General features: G+C 45.7%; 1 protein-coding gene across 1 annotated transcript in view; it reads right to left on the bottom strand.

Annotated features, from left to right (window-relative positions):
- The window catches only part of LOC144114338 (E3 ubiquitin-protein ligase RNF212B-like), a 37,169-nt gene extending 26,119 nt beyond the window's left edge, over nt 1-11,050 (bottom strand). The window contains exons 1-7 of the mRNA XM_077647993.1: nt 10,959-11,050; nt 10,719-10,855; nt 10,474-10,625; nt 10,345-10,406; nt 10,209-10,271; nt 10,006-10,062; nt 44-102 (exon numbers count right to left, since the gene is read on the bottom strand). Coding sequence (XP_077504119.1) covers nt 44-102; nt 10,006-10,062; nt 10,209-10,271; nt 10,345-10,406; nt 10,474-10,582 — 350 coding nt within the window. The 5' untranslated portion in view covers nt 10,583-10,625; nt 10,719-10,855; nt 10,959-11,050. The remainder of the gene's footprint in view (nt 1-43; nt 103-10,005; nt 10,063-10,208; nt 10,272-10,344; nt 10,407-10,473; nt 10,626-10,718; nt 10,856-10,958) is intronic.
- Nucleotides 11,051-13,968: the final 2,918 nt, after the last annotated feature.

Here is a 13,968-nt window from a genome sequence, read left to right as displayed (position 1 = left end):
CCTGACAGATCTCGTAACCGCCACATGCATATGGTTTACTCACTGCTTGTGCTTGATCCAGTTATCAGTGGCCGCTTTGAGGGATGCCTTGAGCGAGTTCACCTGCAAGGATGGAGCCGTGCGATGCTATTAGGGTAACAAGGAAGCGGATCTTGCGTAAGGCATATGGTCAGCAAGAAAAAGAAATGGCAAAAGAACTGGTTTGGTATGGTACAGTACAGTACGGTATGGCATGGTACTATATGGTACAGTGTAAGGGGTTAAACTACTGATAATGCACATGGCATATTAGAGACGTCACAGTGAAGGACACCTCATTTATTTCGACCACCCTGGATCCTTTAAAGTGCACTGAACCAGACAAGCTGGGCAGCTACATCGCAAAACTCGACAAAAATCAACCCCTGTCGTTTCTCGCCATCAGTACTATCTGCGTTTTCCCCTATCTGTCTTCTCCCCGTCCCTTTTGTTTCCTCTTAAGACAGCAAATGCTGCGGCCAGCAACATCTTTTCCTTCCATTTCTTATTTCTTTATTAAACCAATACTACTACTACTACTCAGAAGGGTTGAAATGCGGGCCAGTTGGTTCATAGTAACTTGAAAAAAACCAGTCACAAAATACAAGGGACAAGAAAAGGAGTGTTCATGCCACAACGACTGGACTGTCAACTGAGATTTATTAGACAAAACATAGTCCCAGCAAGGCCAGCAGAGCATGCGCAACAGCCACATCACAACTCACAGCGCATAGGGCACAAAAGATACACATCTACCGTGACTGGCCTAAAAAAGCGAATTCCTTTTTGAGTAAGCGCACCGAGGTTGTGCTAATGCAATCTTGGCCTGACAAACTGATAAGGTATGCTTCCTAGATTTCTCGCTCTTGCTTTCCCTTGCCTCTACCAAGAATCATTACATTGCTGAAAAGTGGATAACACCCACATTCATTACAATGGCGAGGCAAGTTGGCACCGTCATCAGACCCCAGGGAGGAGTGGTGCTTATGCAGCCGGTCATTACTACAACGACCTGTTTGGCCTATGTATACTCTTTCGCATGTGAGGGGGAACCTGTACACGACCTAAGCGACACACGCCGTGAAGCGGTTCTTGGGTTCTCATGCTGCGTTGTGCAAACGTGGTTCCTTTCCCTGCCTCGAGAAATGCGCGAGCACAGACCCGAAAGCTTGAAAGGGGCAGAAAACACCACACTCACTCCCTGCTTGGCCGCAAATTTTTTGATGCTGTGGCTCACTTTATGCACGTACGGCATGACCTCAAGTTTCTTGCGTTCAGTTGCTCCACCATCAGCCCGCTTTGTCCGTTCTTTCTTGAGCTTCTGAAGCAGTGATTCAGCCACTGCTTTCAAAAGATGCTTAGGGAACCCCGTGGCTCCCAAACAATGGAACTGATTATCAAGGCTCCTTTTGATAGCGTGGTGACAGCTTTTTTCCAGTGCATTGCAGAAACCATTCATCACAATCCCTCTCTTTACAATCTTAGAGTAAACAGAACCGAACGGTAACAGAGCGTTCTTGCTTCTAGGTAAAAACATCCAGCAGAAATGACCATTGTCAAAGAAGGTTATCTGCAGTTCTAGGAACCAGATAGAATGATTGTTAGGGAGTTCATGAGTGAAATTAAGGGTGCGTGAAGAGGCTTTAAAAGCACTCAAAACATCGTCTACTGCTGCAGGCAGCGTGTCATTAGGTAACGCTGTAAAAGTACTAAAAAATCGTCCACGTACCGAAAAACTTTGCACAAACGCTTTTCCTGAAGTAGTTCCTGAAGTGTTCAGTCAAAATTTGCTAAATATATCTGAGAAAGCCCTGGAGCAATGCTAGAGCCAATACATATTGCACTTTTCTGAAGGAACAAGGAGCCTTTGAATTCTATGTGGGATGTCGGAATTCAATGCGGCATGTGACATGTCGGTTGATGCCTTTTTGGTGTTATCTTTTTACCTGTCATCAACCGTTGTTGAATTCAAAGGCTCCTTGTTCCTTCAGAAAAGTGGAATATGTATTGGCTCTAGCGTTGCTCCAGTGCTTTTTCAGATATATTTAGCAAAATTTGACAGAACACTTCAGGAACTACTTCAGGAAAAGCGTGTGTGCAATGTTTTTCGGTACGTGGACGATCTTTTAGTACTTTTACAGCTTTACCTAATGACACACTGCCTGCCGCAGTAGACGATGTTTTGAGTGCTTTTAAAGCTTCTTCACGCGCCCTTAATTTCACTCATGAACTCCATAACAATAATTCTATCAGGCTCCTAGAATTGCAAATAACCTTCTTTGACGATGGTCATTTGATGCAGCGATGGCGTAGAGGTAGAACATCCGCCTCGCGTGCAAGAGGATCGGGGTTCAAATCCTGGTGCCGCGCAATTCTCCACCGGGTTTTTTAGAAAAAAATAATAATCCGCGTGTCGATGGAATTGCATAACCAGGCCTGGAGTGCGGCCTTATCTCGGTGACCAGAACCGACAACGCACTCTCTCACCAGAGCAGGATTTGGCCACCCTGGTGTAGTACTTGGCCACAACCTTCTATGATCAAACCAATTAACCCTCGGCCCTCAGTCCCCAGCGGCTGCAGAGCAACTGACCACGGCGGCGGTCAGACCTGTGACGCAGCGGAGGGTGCTAAGAATCTCTGGCTCCGGACAGGCCGCCATTGGAATCTGAACCTGGCAACGTTTAACGCTAGAACTTAAGCTAGTGAGGCTAGTCTAGCAGTGCTGTTTGAGGAACTAGCGGGAATTAAATGGGATGTGATAGGGCTTAGCGAAGTTAGGAGGACAGGTGAGGCGTATACAGTACTAAAGGACGGACACATACTGTGCTATCGCGGGTTAGAGGATAGACGAGAACTAGGTGTGGGTTTCCTCAATAATAAGGATATAGCTGGCAACGTAGAGGAGCTCTACAGTATTAACGAGAGGGTAGTAGCTATAGTAATTAGGCTGAATAGGAGGTACAAGCTGAAAGTGGTGCAGGCCTACGCACCCACATAAAGCCATGATGACCAGACCGTTGAAAGCTTCTATGAGGACGTAGAATCAGCAATGAATAAAGTAAAATCGCAGTACACCGTACTGATGGGCGACTTCAATGCGAAGGTGGGCAAGAAGCAGGCTGACGACTATGCGGTAGGTGACTATGGGATAGGCTCTAGAAATAGCAGGGGAGAGTTATTAGTCGAATTCGCGGATAGAAATAATTTACGGATCATGAATACCTTCTTCCGCAAACGAGAAAACAGGAAGTGGACCTGGAAGAGCCCCAATGGTGAGATTAAAAATGAAATCGACTTCATACTATGCGCTAAACCTGGCATCATTCAGGATGTGGCCGTCCTCGGAAGGGTGCGTTGCAGCGACCATAGAATGGTAAGGTCTAGAATTAGCTTAGACTTGAAGAGGGAACGGAAGAAGCTAGCGAAGAAAAAGACCATTAACGAGTTAGCCGTAAGAGGGAAAGCACAGGAGTTTAGGATAGCGCTGCAAAACAGATATTCGGCTTTAACTGAGGAAGATGATCTTGATGTTCATTCAATGCACGATAACCTGACATCAATAATTACAGAGTGCGCAGTAGAAGTAGGCGGTGGGACAGTTCGAAAAGATACCGGGAAGCTATCTCAGGTGACAAAAGATCTGATTAAGAAGCGCCAAAACATGAAGGCATCTAACACTACCGATAGAATAGAACTAACGGAGCTATCAAAGTTAATAAATAAGCGCAAGATAGCCGACATAAGGAAGTTTAATATGGAGAGAATCGAGCATGCTCTAAAGAACGGAGGTAGCCTAAAAGCAGTGAAGAGGAAACTAGGCATAGGTAAAACCCAGGTGTATGCATTAAGAGACAAGCAGGGCAATGTCATTAGGAATATGGATAAGATAGTTAACGTAGCCGAAGAGTTCTACACAGACCTGTACAGTAGCCAATGTAATCAGAGCGTTAATGTGAAAGACAGCAGTGCACAGCAATGCGTCATCCTGCCAGTAACGAAAGATGAAGTAAAGAAGCCTTAGAAGCAATGAAAAGGAGAAAAGCAGCTGGGGAGGATCAGGTAACAGCAGATCTGTTGAAGGATGGAGGGGACATCGTGCTAGAAAAATTAGCCACCCTGTATACGCAATGCCTTATGACCTCGACTGTACCAGAAGCTTGGAAGAATGCAAACATTATCTTAATTCATAAGAAGGGAGACGCCAAGGACTTGAAAAAATTACAGGCCGATCAGCTTACTATCTGTTGCCTACAAAGTATTTACTAAGGTAATCGCTAATAGAGTCAGGGCAACGTTAGACTTTAATCAACCAAATGATCAGGCAGGCTTTCGTAAAGGATATTCCACAATAGATCATATTCACACTATCAATCAGGTGATAGAGAAATGCGCAGAACATAACCAACCTCTATATATAGCTTTCATTGATTACGAGAAAGCATTCGACTCAGTGGAAACCTCAGCAGTCATACAGGCCAATATTGCGTAATCAGGGGATAGAAGAGCCTTATGTCAAAATACTGGAAGATATATATAGCAACTGCACAGCTACTATAGTCCTCCATAAAGTCAGCAATAAAATTTCAATAAGGAAGGGCGTCAGGCAAGGAGACACGATCTCGCCAATGCTGTTCACCGCATGTTTGCAGGAGGTATTTCGAGGCCTGAATTGGGAACAGTTGGGAATAAGAATAAATGGAGAATACCTAAATAATCTGCGATTTGCTGATGACATTGCCTTGCTGAGTCACTCAGGAGGTGAACTGCAAATCATGGTCAACGAGTTAGACAGGCAGAGCAGATCGATGGGTCTAAAAATTAACATGCAGAAAACCAAGGTAATGTTCAACAGCCTAGCAAGGGAACAACAGTTCACAATTGGCGGCGAGAGCCTAGAAATTGTGCCGGAATACGTCTACTTAGGGCAGGTAGTAACAGCTGATCCGAATCATGAGAGGGAGATAACTAGAAGGATAAGAATGGGGTGGAGCGCATATGGCAAATTCTCGCAGATCATGAGTGGCAGTTTACCAATTTCCCTCAAGAGGAAAGTGTACAACAGCATAATCTTACCGGTGCTCACCTACGGGACAGAAACGTGGAGGCTAACGAAAAGAGTTCAGCTTAAGTTAAGGACAACGCAGCGAGCCATGGAAATAAAAATGATAGGTGTAACGTTAAGAGATCGGAAGCGGGCAGAGTGGGTGAGGGAACAAACACGGGTTAATGACATCCTAGTCGCAAACAAGAGGAAGAAATGGGCTTGGGCAGGGCATGTAATGCGAAGGCAAGATAACCGCCGGTCCTTAAGGGTAACGGAGTGGGTTCCAAGAGAAAGTAAGCGTAGCAGGGGGCGGCAGAAGGTTAGGTGGGCGGATGAGATTAAGAAGTTTGCAGGCAAAAGGTGGATGCAGCTGGCAAAAGATAGGGTTAATTGGAGAGACATGGGAGAGGCCTTTGCCCTGCAGTGGGTGTAGTAAGGCTGATGATGATGATGATGACGATGGTCATTTATGCTGGATGTTTTTACCTAGAAGCAAGAACACTGTTACCTTTCGGTTCTGCACACTCTAACATTGTAAAGAGAGGGATTGCGATGAATTGTTTCCGCAATGCACTGGAAAAAAGCTGTCACCACGCTATCAAAAGGGGCCTTGATAATCAGTTCCAACGTTTGGAAGCCACGGGGTTCCCTAAGCATCTTTTGAAAGCAGTGGCTGAATCGCTGCTTCAGAAGCTCAAGAAAGAACGGACAAAGCGGGCTGATGGTGGAGCAACTGAACGCAAGAAATTTGAGGTCATGCCATACGTGCATAAAGTGAGCCACAGCATCAAAAAAGTTGTGGCCAAGCAGGGAGTGAGTGTGGTGTTTTCTGCCCCTTGCAAGCTTTCGGGTCTGTGCTCGCGCATTTCTCGAGGCAGGGAAAGGAACCACGTTTGCACAACGCAGCACGAGAACCGCTTCACGGTGTGTGTCGTTCAGGCCGTGTACAAGTTCCCCTCACATGCGAAAGAGTATACATAGGCCAAACAGGTCGATGTATTAATGACCGGCTGCGTGAGCACCACTCCTCCCTCGGGTCTGATGACGGTGCTAACTTGCCTCGCCATTGCAATGAATGTGGGTATTATCCACAGTTCAGCAATGTAATGATTCTTGGTAGAGGCAAGGGAAAGCAAGAGCGAGAAATCTTGGAAGCATACCATATCAGTTTGTCAGGCCAAGATTGCCTTAGCACAACCTCGGTGTGCTTACTCGAGAAGGAATTCGCTTCTTTAGGCCGGTCACGGTAGATGTGCATCTTGTGTGCCCTATGCGATGGGAGTTGTGATGTGGCTGTTGCGCATGCTCTGCTGGCCTTGCTGGGACTATGTTTTGTCGAATAAATCTCAGTTGACAGTCCAGTCGTTGTGGCGTGAACAGTCCTTCTCTTGCCCCTTGTCTTTTGTGACTGGTTTTTTTCAAGTTACTACTACTACTACCAGCCGCAATTAAAAAGTAATAAGTCTAGCAGAAACTCGAGGCACAATAATAATGAAGGGGATATTACCTTGACTGCTGCTACCACTACTGCTGCTAGCACAAGGACCGTCAGCCGTAAGTTGGAATGTGTACAGCTCAAAACTTCGAAGTGACATTCGAGCGCATCTAGTTCAAAAGCCGAACTAGGCGCAGCACCTGAGGTCCAAGTCCCTGCATCCTCCTTTAGAGTTCGTTCAGCTTTTCGTGATGGTTCTGGATAGGTGTGCTGCTATAAGCTATATAAAGCTATATAACACAACATGATTCCACTAAAAGCTCCATATCTGTGCCATTAGCATGTATACTGTAGCCGCAGGACGGGAGACTGATGCTGGCCCCTTGAACTCTAAGAAATGTCTGCAGGAGCACAAATATTTTACTTTTTTTTCACATAAACAAAAACAGGTGACATTACAAAGTAAGATAGATACTTCCGCTGCGTAACCCTTGCAGCAGAAGAATTACCGACGTATAAAAGATATTCTATGTCTCTTTCATGTAAAAAGTTACCATGCTAAATGCTACAGAATATCTACAGAAAAGCTATGGAAAGAAAAATGATAGGCGTAACATTAAGAAACCAGAAGCGGGTGGTGGGTGAGGGAACAAACGCAGGTTAATAACATCCTAGTCGAAATCAAGAGGAAGAAATGGGCTTGGGCAGGGCATGTAATGCGAAGGCAAGATAACCGCTGGTCCTTAAGGGTAACGGAGTGGATTCCAAGAGAAGGCAAGCGTAGCAGGGGTGGCAGAAAGTTAGGGGGGTGGATGAGATTAAGAGGTTTGCGGGGATATGGTGGCCGCATCTGGCAAAGGACAGGGTTAACTGGAGAGACATGGGAGAGGCCTTTGCCCTGGAGTGGGCGTAGTCAGGCTGATGATGATGATCTATGAAAATATACGCCAGCGTTGCTCCTCCACTCGAGAGAGTGAACGTGGGTGCACATATTCGGACGACGCGCGTGTTGTAGCGCAGTATATCTACAGCATTACACAATTTTGAGCACCATCTGTCGTGAACAGCGCCAGATCTTGGCCAAATTTTGCACTTACTTTTTGCATAATTGTCTGATGTTAACCTCTAACCCTTTTAGCCCTGATTTTCATATACAGTCCTAGAATTTTTTTATTCCCTTATTCAGGTCCTTTACTGTGGCTAGGGAACCAAAAAGTAAAATCATATCGTGCATATGCATGGTTACCGAATAATGAATCGTGCTTTCCCACGAGGAGGCCACAGCCCAGTGGTTGAAACAGTCCAACTCAGAACACGATCTTTTACCCTTGTAGAGGCCTTAGGTGCACATATATTTTTCATGTGACAAAAATCACGTCTTGGTTACCTTGAGCATAACATGAGCCGAAGGCCACAATTGATGTGCATGAAAAGCCTTGAAGCAGTTTGTTTTTCTCCATTCCACAAACATAGACATGTACTATTTCTTTTCTTTCGCTTGATCGTTGTTTCCCGATACAGCCTTCAAGCTTTCACCGTTGCCACTTCTTGGCCGCTTATTCGTCATACAACTCAACAAAACATAGGAGAACACTTCTTGGTCGTAAATAGCCAGTGGTATAGATTCGGTTGTACCAATAAATATCTTCGACCAGGGGCAACCCAGAAAAATTTGTCCTTTTCCATGGGCGCAGTAAGGAACATGATCGTCTTCCACTATTTCGGTGCTGGCAGATAGTGCTGTTTTGTCCTCAACACATAATAGCACATACCTGCAAGGCGGATAGGCCATTACAATGCGGTGACTGTAGCCAGGGATTCCACTACACTGGCGGTGAATGCAAACACGACCAGTTTTCGACCTTTTTCTATTCTACTATTTCTACCGCTAATCTTCATCTTCCTTCATTACTGCTTTTAATACCTCTACATCTCCTGCCCATTTTGCATGTTCAATCAATTCTAGTCACACGAGTCTACACGAAGACGCTTTCACGCTGAGAAAATACGAGGTGCAGTTTTCCTCTTTGAAAAAATTTTAAAAATCTAAACAATCATGCGAAGAAATCCTCTTTAACTTAGCAACACGCTTGACCACCAAGCCGTGACGGCCCACCTAGGTTGTAATCCTCCAGTGATTTTTCGCTCACAACGGCGACGACGTATTTGCTGAAGACTGGGAGCCTTAACGCTGTCATGTTAAAATTCCGAATGTGGCAGAAACATGGTGTAGAAGGTCATCGTATTCTAAATTTGTGAGCCCTTCTCAGGAAAAGCTAATTATTGGTGTAGCCAGGGATGACAGTACGTCGAGGAATTATTTGTTCTTCCAAGCCGTGAGAGAGTGAAAATGCGAAAAGTATCAACGCTTTTTCAGGACAGAGACTGAAATCATTACGGGTCACACGACTAAGCTTTGCCGCAGGTGTGTTTGAGACCGTTGGTCTATGTAGTATACGTGGGGCCTTGGCCCTCAAGCTTTTTCATCTTTCTGCAGTTCGTTCTTAGAGTGTCAGCTCTACTGGTCACGTTTCGAGCCTCAGAGTTATGCTGATTCCATGGATAGAATCCAAGATGGCGGCCTCCACAGCAATGACATTGTATCCCATGGTAGCCGAGGTGGTTACATTAATAGAATAAAATAACAGGCGGCAGCGTGACGCCCGAGCACCATAACTCTAAACTAAACTATGTTAAGCCGGTATAAATATCCCTGTCTGGCAGGCAGCAAAGTCGGGCCACTTAGTCCAGAGATTCGTGCAAAATTTGTGGCAAAACCGCTTTCCGCAGAATGTCCCGGATGGTGTCATACAATTCAGCGTTTTGTGCAGCATAAACTTACAAGTTGAAGCCTAGCTCACGGCAGGAATTCCAACCGGCGACATATATACTCCCAATTCCACGTCTTCAGGAATCTTCATATGAACAGTGTGGCTCAACCGCTAGTCGCATGCAGTGTGTTCGAATGGTGGCATAAGATTTCGGCTTTAATGCAGCATAAACTTACTAGTTAAGTTAGCCTAGCTTGCGGCAGGGATTCGATCCGGCGACCTATGTTAGGTGTGTTAACGCTCCGTATGGTGAGAGAGAGATGTGGGCTGCATGCATTAGTGCTAACAACGTTGTGGCTAACTGGCATGTGGCACTGCAGCAATAGGCCACAGCATTGAAGTGGTGACCAACCGCTCACGATCAACCGTTAACTGCCACCTGCCAGGGTGGGCGTGCTGCCTATCCAGTGTGCGCAACCAACGCAATCAAAGCAAATTTTTGCAGTCAGAAACCAACGCCACATACATAAAAGTGAGATTGAGGTGTCCACTGACCCATGGAGCCAGTTGTGCACCTTTCCTTTTGTGAAAATGAACGGCCTCTGCAACGCTGTAAACGCCAATGAACCCAATGAACGCCCGCGGCTAGTGACAAGGGATGCTTTCCCGATGTGCGCCGCTGACTAGCCTAGTGTAGCTTTCACTGTACAATAGGTTGGAAAGCTCTGCTCGTACCTGTTGCCTCAGGTATGCAGATAGCCCGGAGAGCTGCGACACCTGGAATCCGCAGATCTAGCAAGCAAAAAAAAAAGAAGTACAGTAATGGTGGGCTTCTTATCGAAGCAGACAATAAAGAAGCACCCGGATACAATAAGGTCATGGTACTGCATGCATTTTTCCCTACGTGACTGCAAATATGTGACTGCAAAAGCTACTACCATCATTGCCCTCTGCATAATGATTTTGGGGTCTTTGAAGAGTTCGCGAACGTCGGCGCTCATCTGAAAAAGAACCAGTTACAACGTGAGCAGCCCTTATTTTTGCGCTGAACGCACGAGAAGTCGGGATACATACATTCTGACTCAAGGGGGCAGTTGAACATGTTGCGTTGCAAATCTTGCACTTGCTTCGAGTGCCTGAGCAGAAGTACAACAGAGATGAATTCAAATTCATTTCACGCGTTAATAAAGGGAATGTACTCACATTCCTCTTTGCAACCCCGGCAAAAGACATGTGCGCAATTTGTAACAAAGAACAATGATGTTCCGGTTGGCTGAGCAAAGCAGTTGTTGCAATAAACCAGCTTGTTCATTGCAAGTTTCTCGTCAACACCTCGGCGCAGATGCAACGACGTCCTGGAGGAATAAAAACAGACAACCCTAGCTACAATAAGTGTTATTATAACTATTAATAACCACCATACTTCACTGCAAGTCAAGCATACGAACGGGAACAGCTTTCTTGCGTCTCTTGAGCAGTGCTGCCGCTTCAGTGTTTCAAACGCGGAGAATGAATGACACGTTTTAGGAAGCGATGTAGGCGATCTTCATAAACACCGTCGGAATGACAGGGGAAAAACTGCCGTCTGCAAAGACGTTATCGTCTATCGTTTCACGTCTTTGCATTAAACAAGAACCTGTTTATACATGAAAATTAGTAAAAAAATACGTTAAAGGCCTCATAATTACCGCAGAGAATACATGACTCAATGCTTCTGTGAAATCGTATTTGCCGGGCAGAGCTCCGGAACATGCCGCATCGCCTTTTCACCGGATCCGCGCGCCAACGTGGATGGATGGGTGGATGGATGGATACGGCTGAACCCTTTAAATCGGGCGGTGGCTCAAGCCACCTAGCCGTGAGCTAAGAAATTTTACTATTCTCTTGATTTTAGCCACCAATCAGATAATCTTCGCTTGGTTACTTCTACCCGCTTAAAATCTACTTTCCCTTCACTGTCCTTAAACCCCAATGCCTTGGATAAATCAGCCCGGCTGTTTTCCACTGTAGGATGAAGCCCTTTACAGAAACGTATCAAGTGTTCAGCCGTTTCCTCCTCCTCTCCACACGCAACGCACATCGTGTCTATCTCGTGGTACCTGACTCTATATGTCTTAGTCCGCAAAATTCCCGTCCTGGCCTCAAACAACAAAGAACTTCCCCTACAGTTATGATAGATATTTTCTTTGGCAATTTCCTGCTTAAAAATACTGTATGTTCCCAGTGCTGATCTCGTCACTATCCCTGTTTCCACAGAGCTCTCTCTTTTTCTTTAACCTTTTTCTTAACCGATAATTGCTGGTTTTCCACCCTACTGCTGTCCAGATATTTGCTTGCCAATTTTCTAGTTCGCTTTCTCCATTTCATGTCAACATTCCTTATATACAGGTATCTGAAAACTTTTCTAGCCCACTGCTTTTCCCCTATTTTTCTCAATCGCTCCTCAAATTCTATCTTACTGCTAGCTTCTCTGCTCTCGAACGAGGCCCATCCCATATCACCCTGTACCCCCTGATTTGGTGTATTGCCATGTGCTCCCAAAGCTAGCCTCCCAAACGCCACGTTCTTTAATTTCTAACCTTGCTTGAACATCTGGTCTCATGCACAGGACCGCATTACCGAAGGTCAGGCTAGGAACCATCACCCCTTTCCAGATCCCTCTTACCACTTCATACCTATTGTAATTCCACAGTGCCCTATTTTTCATGACAGCTGCATTCCTACTACCTTTATTCATTGCATATTTTTCATGCTCTGTCAGATACTCAGCACCTTTATTTATCCACACCCCAAGATACTTGTACTCATCCACTACTTCTAGCGTGAACTCCTGTGTTCTATGCTCACCGCCCTCATCATTAAATATCATGACTGCAGATTTTTCCCTACTAAACTTGAAACCTAATCTATCTCTCTCTGTACCACATATGTCTATCAACTTCTGTAAATCTTCCTTGTTGTCAGCCATTAGCACTATATCATCAGCGTATATTAGTCCCGGTAATGACTGTTTAATCAATTCTCCTTGCTTATTAAAAAAAGAAAGATTGAAGCCTAGTCCGCTCCTCTCTAGCTTGGACTCTAGCCCTTGCAGGTGCAACATGAACAACAAAGGAGACGGAGGACATCCTTGGCTAAGCCTCCCGCTGTACCTCTACAGGCTCTGATACATTTTTTTCCTATTTTATAAGCACTCTGTTACCTTTATATATATCTTTTAAAAGATTAATTACTCCATCTTCCACTTCCAATGTGCCAAGTATGTCCCACAGATACTCCTGAATAATGTTGTTGTAGGCTCCCTTAACCCTTTCACTGCCACTCCCGAGATAACTCGGGCGACCACACATGCACACCCCCTGCCTCTCCCGAGTATACTCGTTTTGGCTTTTAACTCACTCCCTGCCGCTCCCGATAATACTCGTGCAAAACAAAAATAAAATAAGCATGTGGCGTCATCTATGGAGGTGCCACATAAATAACATTAAACTAGTAGGAAGATTTTTCAACAGGTGGCGCGCACGTTTCTACGACCGCGGCGCTTCGTCTTCGTCTCAGCCACGTAATAAAGCCGGTCGTGGTCTCAGCAGAGCAGCCATGGCGAGGCAGCGTACCTCGTGTGTCCGTGCTTTGACAGATGAAGAAATTCAAGAACTACTTATGAATTCGGACTCCGATAACAGTGACAGCGAGGAAGCAGCCCATCTAAGTGTCTTGTCGAGTGATGACAGTGATGACGAGCCCCTAGCACCGAGAAATCTGCGTAAGAAGAGGAAACCTGGCGACCGGAATTTCTGTTGGAAGAAGAAAGACTTCAAGCCCCAGGAGCATGCATTCGATCCATCTCACTCAGGAATCTGCAATGACGTCACAGCGGCGTCCAGTGAGCTCGAGATTTTTGAAAGTTTGTTTACGCCGGACATTGTGGAAGCAATTGTGAATCAAACGGAACATTTTCCAGCGCCAAGTACATGCCGCGCTGACACCTGCGCCCGGATCCCGTATACACCAGTGGAAAGATGTGACTCCACGTGAGTTTTATGTATTTCTTGCGGTCGTAATGCTCATGGCTCATGCAAGAAAAGGCAGCATTGCCCAGTATTGGTCCACGGATCCCCTCTTGAGTACACCTGCATTCTCGAAGTTGATGAGTCGCAACCGCTTCCTCCTCATTTTGAGGTTTCTTCATTTCTCCAATAATGAAGATCAGATTCATGGTGACAGGCTGCACAAGGTGCGCTCGGTTCTCTTGACGCTTCGGAAAAACTTTCAAGGGGCGCTCTCTCCATACCAGGATCTTTGTATTGACGAAAGCCTGCTTCTCTTCAAAGGGCGATTGGCATTCAAGCAATACATCCCATCCAAACGAAGCAGATTCGGCCTGAAATCATTCGTACTCTGTGATGTGAAGACAAGCGTAGTGCTGGACATGGTGTTGTACACCGGATCCTCAACTGAGATCAAGGACTCTGAGATGGGATATGGAGCCTCAGTTGTTATCACTTTACTGGACAAGTACCTGGGCAAAGGGCACATCCTCTGGGTTGACAATTGGTACACCAGTCCTGCCCTGTTCACCTACCTTTTTGAAAAGAAGACCAATGCTTGCGGTACAGTCCGTAAGAACAGGAAGGGTATCCCACGCGACGAGAAAAGACTGGAAGAAGGGGAAACCAGCGAGATGTGCAATGATCAGCT

Source organism: Amblyomma americanum, chromosome 1 (genome assembly GCF_052857255.1).
Source record: "Amblyomma americanum isolate KBUSLIRL-KWMA chromosome 1, ASM5285725v1, whole genome shotgun sequence".
Taxonomy (NCBI): domain Eukaryota; kingdom Metazoa; phylum Arthropoda; class Arachnida; order Ixodida; family Ixodidae; genus Amblyomma; species Amblyomma americanum.
This window is presented reverse-complemented; position numbering and strand designations above follow the sequence as displayed.